Genomic DNA, 23,920 nt, shown 5'->3' with positions numbered 1-23,920 from the left:
TAAATCAAGTCATGTCATATCATAAAAACAAACATTTGAGTAAACAATTACACATAAAATTATGATTAAATTGTAATTAGTTAGGAATTAATTACCTCGATACCATCCATAATAGGCATATTTGAGCTCATTAGGATTAAATCAAAACGCATTTGTGTTTTATCATGACTATTGAATGCCATAAATCCATTTCTTATTTCCAATGTCTCCACTATAAACTTTTTAAGACATAATATATATATGAATTTTGAGATATATCATCACTAGCCACAATAAGTACACTTGGCTTTTTAACCTCATTAAACTTTCTCTGACCTTTTGAAGAAGAAGCGTCACTAGAAGACATTTTCTGAAGAAAAAATAATAATAATTTAATTATACTTTTATAATTTGCAATAAAAAAAACATAATTATTGAGCATAGTTCTAATTATATCTTTCTTTGTCTTTTGAGGAAAAAAATACTTGAAAACACATTATACTAGAAAAATGTTTTGATGCTCATTTAATTAAGAGTCTCGTGGTAAGTTTTCATAAATGAAATTTGTCAAAATTTGCTATTGAAAGATTAATAATAAAAATTAAATTAAATGAAGTAATGCTCAAATTTGTTGTGGAAAGTTGGAAAGAGCAATTGGATAAGAGTGTTTTTTCCTCTTTCTAAAGAGGGATAATATATTCTTGAAGAAAATATAAAAGTTTCTTGAATATATTGACTTTTGACATTTTTTTAATTATTGTAGACCTTATTTTATTGTAAATTAGTTGTTTGACACATGCGTTGTATATGTATATTGAATCATGTTGAAAATTTTCAAGACTTTTAAGTAAAAATTCCATATTAAAATTACAATCAACCAGTTATTTGGATTTTTAGAAAATATGCACGTGTGTTACACGTGTATATCCATTCATGTCATATCATTAAAACAAACATTCGAGTAAGCAATTACAAATAAAACTAAGATTAAATTGTGATTAGTTAGAAATTAATTACCTAGATACCATTCATAATAGGCATAATTATTGAGCATATATAGTTCTAATTATATCTTTCGTTGCCTTTTGAGGAAAAAACTACTTGAAAGCACATTATACTAGAAAAATGTTTTGATTCTTATTTAAATAGGAGTCTCGTGGTAAGTTTTCACAAATAAAATTTGTCAAAATTTGCTATTGGAAAATTAATAATAGCAAATTGAATAATATGAAATATACCAAAATTTGTGTTGGGAAGTTGAAAAAGAGAAATTGGCAGATATATTTGATGTTATTGCATTTAAGAGTTCTTTTCCTCTTTATGTTGCAGGAAAATATTTAAATTTCTTGAATATATTGAGTTTTGACATTGAAAACTATGTTTTTGATACGTGTTGTACGTGTATAACAAGTCATCTTTAAAAATTTCAAGACCTCTTTTCTAATTTTGGTTTTAGCTCCCCCTCCCCCTCCTTTTCATGCATGTGTATATCGAGTTATGTCGAAATGAAAAGAACATTACATGTTGCCTTGTAACTCCAACATACATAGGATCAGAGTAGTTCCTAACAAAATCTTAATTATATTGAGAATTAGTTATCTTGATTACAAATTTTCTTGATTAAAATTAATTATCTTTAAATGGTCGATTAAAAATTAATTATCTTTAATCAAAATTAATTTGCATATCATCTTCAACCAGCTTATTGAGCCTTTGAAAAGGTCCCTTCTTCAAATTAATCTTGAATAAACAAGTATTTAAATGTTTTAATCTATAATTTCTTCAGTGTATTGCACGCATATGTCGAGTCATGTCATATAACTTTCTAAAATAATATTAATATTATTAAGAAAATATGGAATAAACAATTGTGCATAAAATTAAAAATAAAATACAAATTACTGCTCGATGTAAATAATTATATGGTGAACTATAAAATTATCTTTAATTAAATTAGACCTCTTCATAAAAAGCATAACTTACTAGATAATTTTAATCTTATAATTATGAGGTAATTTATTTCTTCTATATTATTGATACAAGATCATTTCTTCGTTATTTTGGTAATTTAAATTAAAAAATCATCACAAAGAGTTCTCTCTTTTCATGATACTACTAAAAACAATGTAAAAATCGACAAATAAAATCGATCCAAAAATCAACGTAGTTTCTAAGTTTTCTTTTATCATTATTTTATAATAGTCGAGGGATATGGTTGGTTTTTGAAGAGGATGGCCTATAGTGATATTGTCCGCTTTGGACATAGGCTTGCATGGCTTCAAAACGCGTCATTAGTTAGTAAGGTCTATTTATATACTCAATATCTCTCTTGTGTGTAATATTTTAGTTCTTCAGATTAGTCGAATCTCAAAACTTGAGACTAAACATCAATTAAGAATCCAAAAAAATTCAATTCTTTAAAATGAACTTTCTGACCGAATTCAAATTAGTCAAACCTTAAGACAAATATGAGCCTCATCAAAAGTTTTCATTAATGAAATTTCCCAAAATGTGCTATTGGAAAATTAATAATAGCAAAACGAATTAAATGAAATATGCCCAATTTTTCGTTGGAAAGTTGAACAGAGAAACTAGATAAATTTGATATTGTATTTAGGAGTTCTTTTTCCTCTTTCTAAAGAGGTGTTGTTGAGGCAAAATATTTAAATTTCTTGAATATATTGAATTTGACAATTCTAATAATGGCAAGATCTTATTTTACAATAAATTAACTGCTTGACACGTGTATAGTCCGTATATATTAAGTTATGTTGAAATATTTTCAGGTCTTTTTAAGATTTCCATTTTAGCCCCCGCCCTCCATGGACGTATTCAAAATAAGTCAATGTCGGCGACCTGACCAGGGATCTATTAAACTCTTTTTTAAATAAAATAAAAAAGTTTGAGGCTTAGAACGTCTTTTATTTCAAATCAAATCTCTACATAGGCTATCCTAAAAAAGACCCAACTCATTAAAAGAAATAAAACAAAGCAAAATTAACAGAAAAATTAAAAAATAAAATGAAATACCTAGAAGTGTGAACAATAACACTTTTCTAAAACAATTATCAGAGGGAAGATGAAGAGACATCGGTGGCGGCGGCAACGACGTCATCTTCAGCTAATCAGACTCGTCCACAAAGTTCTTCTACCTCGCATAAACAAAGAATCTCACATCAAACAAGTCGATAAGTTTTTTATGAGATGGCGTTATTTCAAATTCATCTTTCAAGTAATGTATTTATATTCTTACTAAGCCTTTAATTTCACTATCTTGAAATACTTGAATCTAATCTTGTTAGCTAATTTTCTTGCATAAATTATTATGTGTATAAGGGATCAAGTACACCACTAAAGAGCTATCTATATATTACATTGTTTTAGTCATATAATAAGGTGACTTATTTATTCATATCATTGATACAAGATCACTTTATTCTTTATTTTGATAATTTAAATTAAACAAATCACTACAAAGAGTTCTCTCTTCCCATGAAGGGATGTCATACCCTATTGAAATATTAAAACTACTAATCAACATGTTAAAAGTAAGTATTCTAAAACTCGAATTTGGAATTTGAATCCGGAGAATGAAGTCATTTTCAGTAAAGAATATTTTAGCTTTGCAGATTAACCAAACTTCAGAATGGAAATTGAACACCGAATGAAACATAAGAAAGCAAAAACTTTATCCCTCAAAATAAATTTTCTAATGATTTCAAATTAGTCAGACCACAAGATAGATATGCGACTCTGAATGAGAAACCAACATTCTAGTTCATAATAATAGAGATATATAGGATCATAATCATATGTGTACTAATACATTTTATATAGGTCAAGTACATGACTAAAGAACTATATTATATAACTTATATTACAATAAGATGATTTATTTCTTCTATAATATTAAACTTTGTTAGAAATTTTCTCAACAAGACTTTGAAGTGTTTCCTTTGTTAATGGATTCTCATAGCATTCATCAAGCCCAACTTTATTTTTTGTGATACTCTTCATTATCATCTGGAATTGTTATTCTCACAATTATCGTAGTAATCTCCATCGATCGAAGCTTTTTTATTGCCTAGTAATTGAAAAAAAAAACATTCAATAAAATAAAAACACATTTCATACATAGATAAACGTTATATTGTTTAAATTTTTTTCAAAAAATATGCACGTGTGTTACACGTGTATATCGAGTCATGTCATATCATTAAAACAAACATTCGAGTAAATAATTAGACATAAAATTAAGATTAAATTGTAATTAGTTAGCAATTAATTACTTTGATACCATCCATAACAGGTATAGTTGAACTCATTAGGATTAAATCAAAACGCATTTGTGTTTTATCATGCATATTGAATGCCATAAATCCATTTCTTACTCCTAAGGTCTCCACTCCAAAATTTTGAAGACATAATATATATGAATTTTGATATATATCATAAGTAGCCACAATAAGTATACTTTGTTTTTTTAATTCATTCAACTTTCTCTTACCCTTTGAAGAAGGAGCACTTGAAGACATTTTTCTGAAAGAAAAAATAAATTGATTTAATTGTACTTATATGCAATAAAAAACATAATTATTGAGCATAGTTCTAATCATACCTTTCGTTGTCTTTTGAGAGAAAAAAAATATATTTGAAAGCACATTATACTATAAAAATGTTTTGATAATCATTTAAATAGGAGTCTCATGGTAAGTATTCATAAATGAAATTTGCAAAAATATGCTATTGAAAGATTAATAATAGCAAATTGAATTAAATGAAGTAATGCTCTTATTTGTTGTGGAAAGTTGGAAAGAGCAATTAAATAAGAGTGCTTTTTTCTCTTTCTAAAGAGATATATTCTTGAAGGAAAATATAAATATTTCTTGAATATATTGACTTTTGATATTTTTTAATTACTGTAGAACTTATTTTATTGTGAATTAGTTTTTTGGTACGTGCGTTGTACGTGTATATCGAATCATGTTGAAAATTTTCAAGATTTTTAAGTAAAAAATTCATATTAAAACTACAATCAACGAGTTAAAATTTAGTATAAATCTAGTACTGAAATCTCAAATCGGAGCTCGTAAAATGGAATTGATTTAGTAAAGAACATTTTAGTTCTCCAGGTTAGTCGGATCTCAAAACTGAAACTAAACACCGATTAAGAATAAAAAAAAATAATCCTTCAAAATGAATTTTTTGAGGCAAATTCAAGTTGATCAAACCTCAAGACAAATATGAGCCTCATGAAAAGTTTTCATTAATAAAATTTTCTATTGGAAAATTAATAATAGCAAATGGAATCAAATGAAATATGTTCAAATTTGTTGTTGGAAAGTTAAAAAGACAAACTAGATAAATTTGATGTTATTGTATTTTAACAATTTTTTTTTCCTCTTTAATAAATGGCATTGTTGAAGCAAAATATTTAAATTTCTTGAATATATTAAGTTTTGACATTTCTAATAATTGTAAGACCTTATTTGACGATAAATTAGTTTTTGANAATTTAAATTAAAAAATCATCACAAAGAGTTCTCTCTTTTCATGATACTACTAAAAACAATGTAAAAATCGACAAATAAAATCGATCCAAAAATCAACGTAGTTTCTAAGTTTTCTTTTATCATTATTTTATAATAGTCGAGGGATATGGTTGGTTTTTGAAGAGGATGGCCTATAGTGATATTGTCCGCTTTGGACATAGGCTTGCATGGCTTCAAAACGCGTCATTAGTTAGTAAGGTCTATTTATATACTCAATATCTCTCTTGTGTGTAATATTTTAGTTCTTCAGATTAGTCGAATCTCAAAACTTGAGACTAAACATCAATTAAGAATCCAAAAAAATTCAATTCTTTAAAATGAACTTTCTGACCGAATTCAAATTAGTCAAACCTTAAGACAAATATGAGCCTCATGAAAAGTTTTCATTAATGAAATTTCCCAAAATGTGCTATTGGAAAATTAACAATAGCAAAACGAATTAAATGAAATATGCCCAATTTTTTGTTGGAAAGTTGAACAGAGAAACTAGATAAATTTGATAATGTATTTAAGAGTTCTTTTTCCTCTTTCTAAAGAGGTGTTGTTGAAGCAAAATATTTAAATTTCTTGAATATATTGAATTTGACAATTCTAATAATGGTAAGATCTTATTTTACAATAAATTAACTGCTTGACACGTGCATAGTCCGTATATATTAAGTTATGTTGAAATATTTTCAGGTCTTTTTAAGATTTCGATTTTAACCCCCGCCCTCCATGGACGTATTCAAAATAAGTCAATGTCGGCGACCTGACCAAAGAACTATTAAACTCTTTTTTTAAAAAAAATACAAAAATTTGAGGCTTAGAACGTCTTTTATTTCAAATCAAATCTCTACATAGGCTAGCCTAAAAAAGACCTAACTCATTAAAAGAAATAAAACAAAGCAAAATTAAAAGAAATAAAACAAAGCAAGAACAATAACACTTTTCTAAAACAATTATCAGAGGGAAGATGAAGAGACATCAGTGGCGGCAGCAACGATGCCATCTTCAGCTAATCAGACTCCTCCACAAAGTTCTGTTAACTTGCATAAACAAAGAATCTCACATCAAACAAGTCGGTAAGTTTTTTATGATATGGCGTTATTTCAAATTCATCTTCCAAGTAATGTATTTATATTCTTACTAAGCCTTTAATTCCACTATCTTGAAATACTTGAATCCAGTCTTGTTAGCTAATTTTCTTGCATAAATTATTATGTGTATAAGTGATAAGTACACCACTAAAGAGCTATCTATATATTACATTGTTTTAGTCTTATAATAAGGTGATTTATTTATTCATATCATTGATACAAGATCACTTTATTCTTTATTTTGGTAATTTAAACTAAACAAATCATTACAAAGAGTTCTCTGTTCCCATGAAGGGATGCCATACCCTATTGAAATATTAAAACTACTAATCAACATGTTAAAAGTAAGTATTCTAAAACTCGAATTTGGAATTTGAATCCGGAGAATGAAGTCATTTTCAGTAAAGAATATTTTAGCTTTGCAGATTAACCAAACTTCAGAATGGAAATTGAACACCGAATGAAACATAAGAAAGCAAAAACTTTATCCCTCAAAATAAATTTTCTAATGATTTCAAATTAGTCAGACCACAAGATAGATATGCGACTCTGAATGAGAAACCAACATTCTAGTTCATAATAATAGAGATATATAGGATCATAATCATATGTGTACTAATACATTTTATATAGGTCAAGTACATGACTAAAGAACTATATTATATAACTTATATTACAATAAGATGATTTATTTCTTCTATAATATTAAACTTTGTTAGAAATTTTCTCAACAAGACTTTGAAGTGTTTCCTTTGTTAATGGATTCTCATAGCATTCATCAAGCCCAACTTTATTTTTTGTGATACTCTTCATTATCATCTGGAATTGTTATTCTCACAATTATCGTAGTAATCTCCATCGATCGAAGCTTTTTTATTGCCTAGTAATTGAAAAAAAAAACATTCAATAAAATAAAAACACATTTCATACATAGATAAACGTTATATTGTTTAAATTTTTTTCAAAAAATATGCACGTGTGTTACACGTGTATATCGAGTCATGTCATATCAATAAAACAAACATTCGAGTAAATAATTAGACATAAAATTAAGATTAAATTGTAATTAGTTAGCAATTATTTACTTTGATACCATCCATAACAGGCATAGTTGAACTCATTAGGAATAAATCAAAAACGCATTTGTGTTTTATCATGAATATTGAATGCCATAAATCCATTTCTTACTCCTAATGTCTCCATTCCAAAATTTTGAAGACATAATATATATGAATTTTGATATACATCATAAGTAGCCACAATAAGTATACTTTGTTTTTTCACTTCATTCAACTTTCTCTTACCCTTTGAAGAAGGAACACTTGAAGACATTTTTCTGAAAGAAAAAAAAAATTAATTTAATTGTACTTATATGCAATAAAAAAACATAATTATTGAGCATAGTTCTACTCATACCTTTCGTTGTCTTTTGAGAGAAAAAAATATATTTGAAGCACATTATACTATAAAAATGTTTTGATGTTCATTTAAATAGGAGTCTCATGGTAAGTATTCATGAATGAAATTTGCAAAAATATGCTATTGAAAGATTAATAATAGCAAATTGAATTAAATGAAGTAATGCTCATAGTTGTTGTGGAAAGTTGAAAAGAGCAATTAAATAAGAGTGCTTTTTCCTCTTTCTAAAGAGATATATTCTTGAAGGAAAATATAAATATTTCTTGAATATATTGACTTTTGAAATTTTTTAATTATTGTAGAACATATTTTATTGTAAATTAGTTTTTTGGCACATGCGTTGTACGTGTATATCGAATCATGTTGAAAACTTTCACGATTTTTAAGTAAAAATTCAATATTAAAACTACAATCAACGAGTTAAAATTTAGTATAAATCTAGTACTGAAACTTAAATCGGAGCTCGTAAAATGGAATTGATTTAGTAAAGAACATTTTAGTTCACCAAGTTAGTCGGATCTCAAAATTGAAACTAAACACCGATTAAGAATAAAAAAAAATTAATCCTTCAAAATGAACTTTCTGAGGCAAATTCAAGTTGATCAAACCTCAAGACTAATATGAGCCTCATGAAAAGTTTTCATTAATAAAATTTTCTATTGGGAAATTAATAATAGCAAATCGAATCAAATGAAATATGTTCAAATTTGTTGTTGGAAAGTTAAAAAGACAAACTAGATAAATTTGATGTTATTGTATTTTAACAAATTTTTTTCCCTCTTTAATAAAAGGCATTGTTAAAGTAAAATATTTAAATTTCTTGAATATATTAAGTTTTGACATTTCTAATAATTGTAAGACCTTATTTGACGATAAATTAGTTTTTGACACGCGTGTTGCACCTGTATAGTAAGCCAAGTTTGAAATATATTCAAGCCTTTTTAAAAGTTTGATTTCACCCACTTTCCTCCCCATGAATGTACTAAAAATAAGTCGATGTCGACGACCTGACTAAAGAAACTATAAAACTTTTTTTTACAAAAAAAAAAATAACAAAAGTTTGAGGCTTAGAGCTTTTTTTATTTCTAAATCAAATCTTTACATAGATTGGCCTAAAAAAGACTCAACCCATTAAATAAAATAAAACGAAGCAAAACTAAAAGAAAGGCTAAAAAATAAAATGAAATATCTAGAAGTGTGAACAACAAAACTTTTCTAAAAGAGGGCAGATGAAAAGACGTCGGCGGCGACGACGACGATGTCATCTTCAACTAATTTGACTCCTCCGCAAAGTTCTACTACCTTGCATAAATAAAGAATTTCACATCAAACAAGTCATTAAGCTCTATAAGATGACGTTATTCCAAATTTATCTTCCAAGTAAAGTATTTATATTCTTACTAAGCCTTTAATTTCACTCTCTTGAAATATATAGATTTAGTCATATAATAATTAAGGTGATTTATTACTTTTATATTATTAACACAATATCACTTTATTCTTTATTTTGGTAATTTAAACTAAACAGATCATCACAAAGAGTCCTCTCTTTTCATAAAGTGATATCATACCCTATTGAAATATTAAAACTACCTAGCCACATGTTAAAAGTAAGTATTTTAATACTCGAATTCGAGTCTGAAAACTGAAGTTTTCTTTAGTAAAAAAACATTTTAGCTCTGTAGATTTGCCGAATCTCAAATGGAAATCAAACACTGAATGAAAAATAAGAAAACAAAAAATTTATCCTTCAAAATAAACTTTTTGGCGAATTCATATTAGTCACAACTCAAAATAGGTATCAGGCTCCGAATGAGAAACTAATGGAAAAAGAGGTATTCTAGCTCATAATAATAGGGATATATAGCATCATAATCAGATGTCTACTAGTACATCTTTAATAATCACCAAATTTGAAAGTAATACTTGTATAGGTCAAGTACATGACTAAAGAACTATATTCTACATCTTATAATAACATGATTTATTTCTTCTATAATATTAAACTCTGTTGGAAATTTTCTCAACAAGACTCTGAAGTATCTCCTTTGTTAATGGCTTCTCATAGCATTCATCAAGCCAGCTTCCATAATTTTTTTGTGATATTCTTCATTATCATCTGGAGTTGTTATTCCCACAATCATCATAGTAATCCCCATCGTTCGAAGCTTTTTTGTCGCCCAGTAATCGAAAAAAAAACATTCAACAAAATAAAAATACAATTCACACATAGATAAACATTATGTTATTTGAATTTTTCAGAAAATATGCACGTGTGTTACACGTGTATATCAAGTCATGGCATATCATAAAAACAAACATTCGAGTAAACAACTACACATAAAATTAATATTAAATTGTAATTAGTTAGAAATTAATTACCTCGATATCATCCATAATAGGCATATTTGAGCTCATTAGGATTAAATCAAAATGCATTTGTGTTTTATCATGAATATTGAATGACATAAATCCATTTCTTATTCCCAATGTCTCCACTCCAAAATTTTGAAGGCATAATATATATGAATTTTGAGATATATTATCATTAACCACAATAAGTAGACTTAGTTTTTTCACCTCATTCAACTTTCTCTTACCCTTTGAAGATGAAGCACTTAAAGACATTTTTCTGTCAAAAAAATAAAAATTAATGTAATTATACTATATAATTTGTAATAAAAAAATATTGTTATTTACCATAGTTCTAATCATACCTTTCTTTGTCTTTTGAGAGAGAAAAAAATATTTGAAAGCATATTATACAATAAAAATATTTTGATGCTCATTTAAATAGGAGTCTCATGGTAAGTATTCGTGAATGAAATTTGCAAAAAAAAATCTATTGAAAGATTAATAATAGTAAATTGAATTAAATAGAGTAATGCTCAAATTTGTTGTGGAAAGTTGAAAAGAGCAATTTAATAAGAGTGTTTTTTCCTCTTTCTAAAGAGGTATATTCGTGAAGGAAAATACAAAAATTTCTTGAATATATTGACTTTTGATATTTTTTAATTACTGTAGAACTTATTTTATTGTAAATTAGTTTTTTGGCACGTGCGTTGTACGTGTATATCGAATCATGTTGAAAATTTTCATGATTTTTAAGTAAAAATTCCATATTAAAACTACAATCAACGAGTTAAAATTTAGTATAAGTCTAGTACTGAAATCTCAAATTGAAGCTCGTAAAATGGAATTGATTTAGTAGAGAACATTTTAGTTCTCCAGGTTAGTCATATCTCAAAATTGAAATTAAACACCGATTAAGAATAAAAAAAAAGTTTAATACTTCAAAATGAACTTTATGAGGCGAATTCAAGTTGATCAAACCTCAAGACAAATATGACCCTCATGAAAAGTTTTCAATAATAAAATTTCCCAAAAATTTCTATTGGAAAATTAATAATTGCAAATCGAATCAAATGAAATATGCTCAAATTTGTTGTTGGAAAGTTGAAAAGGCAAACTAGATAAATTTGATGTTATTGTATTTAACAGTTCTTTTTCCACGTTAATAAAAGTCATTGTTGAAGTAAAATATTTAAATTTCTTGAATATATTAAATTTTGACATTTCTAATAATTGTAAAACCTTATTTTACGATAAATTAGTTTTTAACACGCGTGTTGCACCTGTATAGTAAGCCAAGTTTGAAATATATTCAAGCCTTTTTTAAATTTTGATTTCACCCACTTCCCTCCCCATGGATGTATTAAAAATAAGTCGATGTCGACGACCTAACTAAAGAAACTATAAAACNCAAAACAAAAAGAAAGGCTAAAAAATAAAATGAAATATCTAGAAATGTGAACAACAAAACTTTTCTAAAAGAGGGAAGATGAAGAAACGTCGGCGGCGATGACGACGACATCATCTTCAGCTAATTTGACTTCTCCGCAAAGCTCTGCTACCTTGCATAAATAAAGAACTTCACATCAAACAAGTCGTTAAGCTGTATAAGATGACGTTATTCCAAATTTATCTTCCAAGTAAAGTATTTATATTCTTACTAAGCCTTAGATTTCACTCTCTTGAAATATATAGATTTAGTTTTATAATAATTAAGGTGATTTTCTTTTATATTATTAACACAATATCACTTTATTCTTTATTTTGGTAATTTAAACTAAACAGATCATCACAAAGAGTCCTCTCTTTTCATGAAGTGATATCATAACTTATTGAAATATATATTAAAACTACCTATCCACATGTTAAAATTATGTATTTTAATACTCGAATTCGAGTCTGAAAAATGAAGTTTTCTTTAGTAAAAAAACATTTTAGCTCTGTAGATTTGCCGAATCTCAAATGGAAATCAAACACTAAATGAAAAATAAGAAAACAAAAAATTTATCCTTCAAAATAAATTTTTGGCGAATTCATATTAGTCACAACTCAAAATAGGTATTAGGCTCCGAATGAGAAACTAATGGAAAAAGAAGTATTCTAGTTCATCATAATAGGGATATATAGCATCATAATCATATGTCTACTAGTACATCTTTAATAATCACCAAATTTGAAAGTAATGCTTGTATAGGTCAAGTACATGACTAAAGAACTATATTATACAACTTATCTTATAATAAGATGATTTATTTCTTCTATAATATTAAACTTTGTTGGAAAGTTTCTCAACAAGACTCTGAAGTATCTCCTTTGTTAATGGCTTCTCATAGCATTCATCAAGCCCAACATCCATAAATTTTTTGCAATATTCTTCATTATCATTTGGAGTTGTTATTCCCACAATCATCGTAGTAATCCCCATCGATCGAAGCTTTTTTGTCGCCTAGTAATCAAAAAAAAAAGTTCAATAAAATAAAAATACAATTCACACATATAAAAACGTTATGATTTGAATTTTTCAGAAAATATGCACGTGTGTTACACGTGTATATCAAGTCATGGCATAACATAAAACCAAACATTCAAGTAAATAATTACACATAAAATTAAGATTAAATTGCAATTAGTTAGGAATTAATTACCTCGATACCATCCATAATAGGCATATTTGAGCTCATTAGGATTAAATCAAAACGAATTTGTGTTTTATCATGAATATTGAATGCCATAAATTCATTTATTACTCCCAATGTCTCCACTCCAAAATTTTGAAGGCATAATATATATGAATTTTGAGATATATTATCATTAGCCACAATAAGTAGACTTGGTTTTTTCACCTCATTCAACTTTCTCTTACCCTTTGAAGATGAAACACTTGAAGACATTTTTCTGTCAAAAAAATAAAAATTAATGTAATTATACTATATAATTTGTAATAAAAAAATATTGTTATTTAACATAGTTCTAATCATACCTTTCTTTGCCTTTTGAGAGAAAAAAAATATATTTGAAAGCACATTATACAAGAAAAATATTTTGATACTCATTTAAATAGGAGTCTCATGGTAAGTATTCATGAATGAAATTTGCAAAAAAATTATATCGAAAGATTAATAATAGCAAATTGAATTAAATAGAGTAATGCTCAAATTTGTGGTGGAAAGTTGAAAAGAGCAATTAAATAAGAGTGTTTTTTCCTCTTTCTAAAGAGGTATATTCTTGAAGGAAAATACAAAAATTTCTTGAATATATTGATTTCTTGAATATATTGACTTTTGATATTTGTTAATTACTGTAGAACTTATTTTATTTGTAAATTAGTTTTTTGGCACGTGCGTTGTACGTGTATATCAAATCATGTTGAAAATTTTCATGATTTTTAAGTAAAAATTTCATATTAAAACTACAATCAACGAGTTAAAATTTAGTATAAATCTAGTACTGAAATCTCAAATCGGAGCTCGTAAAATGGAATTGATTTAGTAAAGAACATTTTAGTTCTACAGGTTAGTCGGATCTCAAAATTGAAACTAAACACCGATTAAGAATAAAAAAAAGTTTAATACTTCAAAATGAACTTTATGAGGCGAATTCAAGTTGATCAAACCTCAAGACAAATATGAGCCTCGTGAAAAGTTTTCATTAATAAAATTTCTCAAAATTTTCTATTGGAAAATTAATAATAGCAAATCGAATCAACTGAAATATGCTCAAATTTGTTGTTGGAAAGTTGAAACGACAAACTAGATAAATTTGATGTTATTGTATTTAACAGTTCTTTTTCCTCGTTAATAAAAGTCTTTGTTGAAGTAAAATATATAAATTTCTTGAATATATTAAGTTTTGATATTTCTAATAATTGTAAGACCTTATTTTACGACTAATTATTTTTTGACATGTGTGTTGTATGTGTATATCAAGCCAAGTTTGAAATATTTTCAAGCTTTTTTAAAATTTTAGTTTTAGACCCATCCCTCCCTCTCCTATGGACGTAGTCAAAATAACTCGATGTCTACGATCTGACCAAAGTCATTATTAAACTCTTTTTAACAAAAAAAAAAATTGAGGCTTAGAGCGTCTTTTATATCCAAATCAAATCTCTACATAGGTTGGCCTAAAAAAGACCCAATCCATTAAAAGAAATAAAACAAAGCAAAACTAAAAGAAAAGCTAAAAATAAAATGAAATATCTAGAAGTGTGACAACAACACTTTTTTAAAACAGTTATCAGAGGGAAGATTAAGAGACGTTGGTGGCGGTGGCAACAACATCATCTTCAACTAATCTGGCTCCTCTGCAAAGTTCTGCTACCTTGCATAAACAAAGAATCTCACATCAAACAAGGCTTAGTAAGAATATAAATAAAGTATTTATATCCTTACTAAGCCTTCAAATCCACTCTCTTGAAATACTTGAATCTAGTCTTGTGAGCTAATATTTTTACATAGATTATTTTTTCCATGCAACAAAGATCGATCTTTTTAAGCCAAAAATCTTGTGGTTTGGATGATGCAAAGGAAACCTCAAATAAAATCATTTTTTTCTTTTATAAATATAAATTCGATGAATTGAAATTCAAAAGATTTTATACTGCCATCAAAACTCAAATCCACAAAAATATTACTCACTATAATTTTTTTAGTACACTTCTTAAATTTCTCCTCTAATGAATATTCATAGCCTTCAACAGAATCTTTATATGTAAACTTGTTGTATATTAATTTAACACAACTATAGATAAAATATGTTGGTTTAACCCCACAAATTTTGATTTTATACCATATATAACAATTCAAAGCTCTTACCAAGTGCATGATATATTAATGATGATTTCAAATTAGTCAGACCTCTGGATAAATATGACACTCCGGATGAGAAACCAACAAAAAGAAATATTCTAGTTCATAATAATAGGGATATATAGCATCATATATATGTATATGTTCTACTAGTATATCTTTAACACTCATCAAATTTAAAAGTAATATTTATATATCTAGGTCAAGTACATAACTAAAGAAGTACTATATACTATATTATATAACTTTAGTCTTGTAATAATATTATTTCTTCTATAATAAGAACTATAATATAACTTTATCCTTTGATTTTCTTCTAAACTTTGTTAAAAATTTTCTCAACAAGGCTCTGAAGTATCTACTTTGTTAATGGCTTCTCTTAACATTCATCAAGCCCAACTTCCATAAAGTTTTTGCGATATTCTTCATTGTCGTCTGGAATTGTTATTCCCACAATCATCTTAGCAATCCCCATCGATCGAATCTTTTTTGTTGCCTAGTAATCAAAAAAAGAAATTCTATGAAATAAAAGCATAGTTCACACATAAATAAACGTTATGTTTGTTTGAATTTTTTTAAAAATATGCACGTGTGTTACACGTGTATATCGAGTCATGTCATATCATAAAAATAAAAATTTGAGTAAACAATTACACATAAAATTAAGATTAAATTGTAATTAGTTAGGAATTAATTACCTCAATACCATCCATAATAGGCATAGTTGAGCTCATTAGGATTAAATTAAAACGCATTTGTGTTTTATCATGAATATTGAATGCCATAAATCCATTTCTTACTCCTAATGTCTCCGCTCCAAAATTTTGAAGACATAAAATATATGAATTTTGAGATATATCATCATTAACCGCAATAAGTACACTTAATTTTTTCACCTCATTCAGCTTTCTCTTACCCTTTGAAGATGAAGCACTTGAAGCAAGAAAAATAAAAATTAATTTAATTATAATTTATAATTTGCAATAAGAAAAACATAATATTTAACATAGTTCTAATTATCTATGTAAATATTGAATGAGAGAGTTTTGAAGAATACTTGAAAGCACATCATACTATAAAAATGATTTGATGCTCATTTAAATAGGAGTCTCATGGTAAGTTTTCATAAATAAAATTTGCCAAAATTTGCTATTGAAAATTAATATTAAGTAGCAAATTGATTTAAATGAAATATGCTCAAATTTGTTGTGGAAAGTTTGAAAGAGCAATTGGATCAATTTGATGTTATTGCATTTAAGAGTTTTTTTCCACTTTATAAAAAGGAATTGTTGAAAGAAAGTATTCAAATTTGTTAAATATATTTGACTTTTGACATTTTTAATTATTGTAGACCTTTTTTCATTATAAATTAATTTTTTGGCACGTGCGTTGTATGTGTATATCGAATCATGTCGAAAAATTTCAAGACTTTTTTTCTAATTTTGGTTTTAAGTAAAAATTTCATATTAAAACTACAATCAACCAGTTAAAATTAAGTATAAATCTAGTTTTGAAATCTCAAATCGGAGTTCATAAAATGGAATCGGTTTTAGTAAAGAATATTTCAAATATCCGGATAAGTCGGATCTCAAAACTTAGACTAAACACCGATTAAGAATAAAAAAATTTAATCCTTCAAAATGGACTTTCTGATGTGAAATCAAGTTAGTCAAACCTCAAGACAAATATGAGCCTCATGGAAAGTTTTCATTAATAATTTTTTTCAAAATTTGGTATTGGAAAATTAATAATAGCAAATTGAATTAAATGAAAATGCTCAAATTTGTTGTTGGAAAGTTAAAAAGATAAACTAGATAAATTTGATGTTATTGTATTTAAGAGTCGATATTTTTCCCCTTTTTAAAGAATCATTGTTGAAGCAAAATATTAATATTTCTTGAATATATTAAGTTTTGACATTTCTAATAATTGTGTGATCTTATTTTATAATAAATTAGTTTTTGACACATATGTTGCATGTGTATATTAAGTCAAATTTGAAATATTTTCAAGCCTTTTTAAAATTTTGATTTTACCCCCTCCCCCTCCCTCCCCATGGACGTACTCAAAATAAGTCGATGTCGACGACTTGACCAAAGTAACTATTAAACTCTTTTTTACAAAAAAAAAATAAAATTGAAGCTTAGAGCGTCTTTTATTTCCAAATCAAATCTCTACATAGGCTGGCCTAAAAAAGACCTAACCCATTATAAAACAAAGCAAAACTAAAAGAAAAGCTAAAAAATAAAATGAAATATTTAGAAGTGTGACAACAATACTTTTTTAAAACAGTTATCAGAGGAAAGATTAAGAGACGTTGGTGGTGGCGATAACGACATCATCTTCAGTTAATCTCCTCTGCAAAGTACTATTACCTCGCATAAATAAAGAATCTCACATCAAGCAAATCATTGACCTCCATGAGGTGTATAAGATGAAGTCAGTATGATGAGAAATGTTATAATGTTATTTTTAAGATTAAATTAACTATCAAATTAATATTGAATAAATAAGTATTTGAATGTTGTTATTTATGTTTTCTACCTAGCTTCTTTTATTTATTAATAGTAATTTTTGCATGCAGGTGTGTTGCACACGTATGTTGAGTCATGTCATATAAAACAAAACTTTGAATAAACATATTTTAAGTGATATTGAACTATGTTGCTCTAACATTTGAAAATGTTATCGTACTCGTATCAATTTCGCTAAACATATATTATTTTTAAAGACCTAACACATTTTTCAAGACTCATAATCATGTCTACTGCATCTTTGATACTCACCAAATTTGAAAGTAGTACTTGTGTATATATTTAGTCTTATAATAGGTGAGTTATTTCCTTTATATTATTGATACAAGATCATTTTATTCTTTATTTTGGTAATTTAGACTAAACAAATCATCACAAAAGAGTTCTCTATTTTCACAAAATGATGTCATAGCCTATTGAAATATTAAAACTACTAATCAACATGTTAAAAGTAAGTATTCTAACACTCGAATTTGAGTCTAGAGAATGAAGTCATCTTTAGTAAAAAAATATTTTAGCTTTATAGATTAGTTGGATCGCTAAATAGAAATTGAACACTGAGTGAAAAATAAAAAAATAAAAATTGTATCCCTCAAAATAAACTTTCTGATTATTTCAAATTAGTCAGACCTCAAGATAGATATGAGACTTTGAATGAATAACCAACAAAAACAAATATTCTAGTTCATAATAATAGTTGTATAGCATCAAAATCATATGTCTACCAGTACATCTTCAATACTCACCAAATTTGAAAATAATACTTGTATAGGTCAAGTACATGACTAAAGAACTATATTATATAACTTATCTTATAATAAGGTGATTTATTTTTTCTATAATATTAAACTTTGTTGGAAATTTTCTCAACAAGACTCTGAAGTATTTCCTTAGTTAATGGCTTCTCATAGCATTCATCAAGTCCAGCATTCATAAATTCTTTGCAATATTCTTCATTGTCATCTGGAGTTGTTATTCCCACAATCATCGTAGTAATCCCCATCGATCGAAGCTTTTTTGTTGCCTAGTAATAAAAAAAAACGTTCAAAAAAATAAAAATATAGTTCTCGCATAGACAAACATTATGTTTGTTTGGATTTTTCAGAAAATATGCACATGTATATCGAGTTATGTCATATCATTAAAACAAACATTCGAGTAAACAATTAGACATAAAATTAAGAATAAATTATAATTAGTTAAGAATTAATTACCTTGATACCATCCATAATAGGCATAGTTGAGCTCATTAGGATTAAATCAAAACGCATTTGTGTTTTATCATGAATATTGAATGCCATAAATCCATTTCTTACTCCTAATGTCTCCACTCCAAAATTTTGAAGACATAATATATATGAATTTTGAGATATATCATCATCAGCCACAATAAGCACACTTAGCTTTTTCACCTCATTCAACTTTCTCTTTCCCTTTGAAGATGAAGCACATGAAGACATTTTTCTGTAAAAAAAAAAAAAAGAGAAATTAATTTAATTGTACTTTATAATTTGCAATAAAAAAACATAATTATTGAGCATAGTTCTCATTATTCACTAAACATATATGAAATTATTGAATGAGAGAGGGGAGTAAGTATACTTGAAAAATACTTGAAAGCACAATATACTATAAAAATGTTTTGATGGTCATTTAAATAGGAGTCTCATGGTAAGTTTTCATAAATAAAATTTGCCAAAATTTGTTATTGGAAATTACTAATAAGTAGCAAATTGAATTGAATGAAATCTGCTCAAATTTGTTGTGGAAAGTTTGAAAGAGCAATTGGATCAATTTGATGTTATTGCATTTAAGAGTTTTTTCCTCTTTCTAAAGAGGAATTGTTGAAAGAAAGTATTTAAATTTCTTTAATATATTTGACGTTCGACATTTTTAATTATTGTAGACCTTATTTTATGTTTTTTCCATTACAAATTATTGTAGACTTTTGACATTTTTTTTTATTGCAAATTATTTTTTAATTATTGTAGACTTTTGACATTTTAAATTTTTTGACACGTGCGTGCGTTGTACGTGTATATCGAGTCATGTTGAAAATTTTCAAGATCTTTTTTTAAATTTTGGTTTTAGATCACCCACTCCCTCTTTCCTTTCCTTATGCACTAGGATCGGATATCTAGGGAGATGGAGGGTGTTCATCTTAACCCCTCAATTAAAAATTACATTTATATATATATATACCTTACTTACATTGCAAAAATATAGTCCAAATTTTACCTAACAAATCTTTAGCCCAAAACTCAATTAGGTATACAACAATTTACATCTTGTATGCAATAATAGATAAAGCTTTCATATTTTATTTTTGCAAAATGTTGAAAACTTGATATACAATATTATTTACCCAATAAATAGTATATACAAAAGTATAAGAAATAATTGTACATTCATATACAATAATATACAATCAGATACACTATTATACAAAAAAAGAACTGCTTTGTCATTTTTCTTGAACCTAAGCACCAAATTCATCCAAAAACACTTTAAAACTACACAAAATAACCCAAAATTTTATATTTAGACTCCTCAATATATGTAATTGATCTTTGTTAACAATACTAACTTGAAACATAACTTATTTGTGAAAATTTAACTTGCAAACTCTGAAGCTTTCCGAACTTTAGCAATGTCTGAACAACACTCCCCAGTTGGATTTATGAGAGAAAAATTAATAAGAATATGTTGTTGTTACTTGTTAGTAATAGTGATGTTTCATTATGAAGTAAGGTGGGATTAAATTTTTTTGATAAATAATTAAAGATAAATTTTGAAAGAGAAATCCAGTCCCATTGAAAGTGGACTAGTTGGATTTATTCGATTTTTCATAGTAGAAGGTTAGCAAAAATAAGATATCTTTGATGTGAGTTTGTGAAAGAAAAATTAATAAGAATTTATTATCATCAATGGTAGAATTTCATTATAGAATACAACTAAGTAATGTAACTTTATGAACCGCACTATAGTGTAATTATCTCTAGATTGGTTAAATATCCTATATACAATATTAGAGATTGAAATAGTGATTTATAGCCCCATAATATTTGGCAACCAAACAGCCCTTTAGTGTTCATATTTGAGGAAGGAAATTGATGGTTAAGTTAGATTCGATATTTATTTTCTTCACCTGACAAATAGGTGTATTTCTTGCAATAATAGACAAAATTAAATAATAAAAGATGACTTACCAAAATTATTTAAATTACCAAAAACTTAAGATGTATAATTATTTTAAATTTTTTTATTAAGTGACTAAACGCTTTTTAAAAGTGTGGAAACATGGGATGTTGGGTTTTCAACTATCACTTAAACAACCCACGATTATTATCCACATGGCACATGCTTAATTATCACTAATTATATTTAATTTTAAAGATAAATATAATTAATTAGCACTAAATATTGAAGGAGAATCTTAAAAAACAACAGATCCAAGATTTTAAGCTAGAACAGGTTATGGTATAGACTATTTATATACATTAAGTGTTTTTTAAAAAAATATAGGAGTATATAAATACAAAATTTGAGTTAAAGCTACTAACTTTTTTACCAAATTTGTAAATAAAGATGGCACAACCAAATAATCTCATTGAAATTTTCACTGAAAAAATGCATAGTATTTTTGGCCCAAAGATATTTTGATTGAATCAATGAAAAAGAAAACTATCTATCCGTATACGGCGCAATACGAAAATTTAGGATTCATAAGGAAGTATTATGATGTTTGGTACAATCATTAATATAGAAATCTAACCTTATTACAAGTCATAATTGGACAACTCACGCTAATAAAAAATTAATTCATATATATACAATTAATTTGACCTAAATATAGTATAAATTCTAAGAAGTAGTTGATTGAATTTGGCTTAGATCTAAATTGATTTTAATCATAAATTAGTTGATCATTATTTCCAATATTAAATATATTTTTTGTGTAATTAAAAATATATTATATAATCTACAAATGGATAGTCCCTAATTTAAATGTCATGTATGTGAGTTCATGTATAAATGAAGATTACTTTAATTTGTGGTCTTATTTCTTATATCCATACTATAATGAATTGAACAGTTATATTTATGAGGCACCAAATTCATCTCAAATTATTGATTCACCAAGGTTATTTTTAAAAATAAATAATAAAATTGTGTGTGTAATATATATATATCAGTTATGGGTAAATTTTGTTTTGGTCCTGGTGATATACTTCTCAACATATTTAACTTTAAATAAATTAAAATATGTATTTTTAAACATTTATGTAGAAAATGTGTGATATTTAACTATTTGTATAACTATATTATCATGAAATACGGAATAATAATATAAATTTAAATAGGATATTAGTGATTAAATTGTGGGAAAATTAGTAATTATGGTAAATTTGTGAATACTACAAGAAAAAGGGATTAAAATTGCATAATTTAATTAATTGAAGATTAAAAGTCTTATTTGTTTACCCTTAATAGAGGTTTGAATCTAAATGGTCATACTTTAGGTTACTAATTGCATTTGTTTACATTAAGATTTAAGCAGTTATTCTTAATCATTAATATTTCAAAATAAAGATCTTATTATTAATATCGTTGAGTGATATTTTTGCATGGATAATTTATATCATCATTGTGTCCATAATTACCGGTCGTCACCACTAATTATCTTTGTCATCATAATCATACCATCATAACGATTAATCACCATCATTATCGCTAACCACCATTGTCACCATCATTATCGCTAACCACCATTGTCACCATCATTATCGCTAACCACCATTGTCACCACAACCATCATAACTAGTCACCACTACCCCCACCATCGTCACCACCATCATAACTAGCACTATTGCCAACTATTACCAACATCATCGTCAACCACCACACATTTTTCAGTCATCACCACCATTACCAACCGTCGCTATTGTGTCAATCGCTACAAATCTATCACCATCATTACTAGCCACTAACACCAACCATTACTTAACCACTAGCACCAAATATAAATATTTTATTTGAAGTGTAGATTTATTATATTTAAAACTAAATAGATTATACACATTCAAATATTTTTAAAACAAACAGTCGTAATTATTTAATATTCATATCTAAAAATAACATCTTAATCACTTAAATATACATTCAAATTCAAATATCTTAATCTTAATACATACAATAAACCTCAATATGCTTTTAACATATAACTAAACGTCAATATTTTTAATAATATACATCTTGACCTTTACAAAAGTAGACAATAGCCGTTGGGGACCTAAATATATATTAATCATTGAGTTTTTTAAAGTTTTATTTTTTAAAACATAACTTGTAAAATACTCAATTGGCACATTTTCTTAAACTTGAAGCCCTTGTTTTATAAATAATGTCAAAATATCTGCCCCATAATATGGGCCCAAATGGACAAATCATTAATTTGTATTTTATGACATTGTCAGAAAAAAAAAACTTTTATTGGAAAACGTTAACCAACGGATAAAATTTCCATAGTATTGGTCAAAAATTCAGACTCAAAATTATTGTACTATTTTCTTTTATTAAATTCATCATCCCCTACCCCACCCCCCACTAACTCCGCTAGAGTGACATTCAGAAATATTTTTACAAAAATGGTACATTATATTTGATATACGATTCGAAATAGTTCCTTAAATATATTTTTGAACAGTTTGTATAGGCGTTTGAATATAGATTTAATTATACTTTAAAATAAAGATTTTAAGAATTAAAATGAAGAAAATAATAGTTGAAAAATAACTATTTCACAGAAATAAATTGAAATTTTGTGAGTGAATTCTTTTCTCATTACTTGAATAACTCATGTTAAAAAAATTATCCAACACATAACTAAACAGTGTGTTTATAGTACTTTTGGAAGAATTTTTTTTATGTCCAATAAACCCCTTGTAAATTTGTCAAAACTGAACATTTATTTGTTTTTTATCGAATATTTAAAAAAAATTTGTTCGTTAAATTTGAGCAAAATTATGGAAAAATTTTAAACAAAATAAACATAAAAGTCTCATCAAATTCTAACAATTACAATACAAAAAGTAAATTAGACGCAAAAAATAAACAAAACATAACATAAGTTCAAGCTGCACCTCAAAAAATTACATCAAATTATCGAAATAGACACGCCGCACCCCCCCCCCCCCCCC

The 23,920-nt window shown here is 26.7% G+C and overlaps 1 protein-coding gene across 1 annotated transcript; it reads right to left on the bottom strand.

Moving 5' to 3' along the window:
* Nucleotides 1-18,564: 18,564 nt before the first annotated feature.
* On the bottom strand, nucleotides 18,565-19,180 carry LOC125844489 (two-component response regulator ARR22-like). Its single transcript, XM_049523799.1, has 2 exons — nucleotides 18,935-19,180; nucleotides 18,565-18,744 (listed from the first exon to the last, which is right to left on the bottom strand). Exons 1-2 carry the CDS (start codon nucleotides 19,178-19,180, stop codon nucleotides 18,565-18,567), a joined length of 426 nt encoding a protein of 141 aa, XP_049379756.1.
* Between the last annotated feature and the right edge of the window lie 4,740 nt (nucleotides 19,181-23,920).

This window comes from Solanum stenotomum, chromosome 11, assembly GCF_019186545.1.
Source record: "Solanum stenotomum isolate F172 chromosome 11, ASM1918654v1, whole genome shotgun sequence".
NCBI lineage: Eukaryota > Viridiplantae > Streptophyta > Magnoliopsida > Solanales > Solanaceae > Solanum > Solanum stenotomum.
The sequence above is the reverse complement of the archived record's forward strand: the minus strand, read 5'-3'. Positions and strand labels throughout refer to the sequence as shown.

Coding starts and splice junctions, on each gene's coding strand:
- LOC125844489 (XM_049523799.1), bottom strand. CDS start 19,180: ATGTCTTCATGTGCTTCATCTTCAAAGGGAAAGAGAAAGTTGAATGAG. Junction 18,745..18,934: donor CTATTATGGATGGTATCAAG/GTAATTAATTCT, acceptor TTTTATTACTAG/GCAACAAAAAAGCTTCGATC.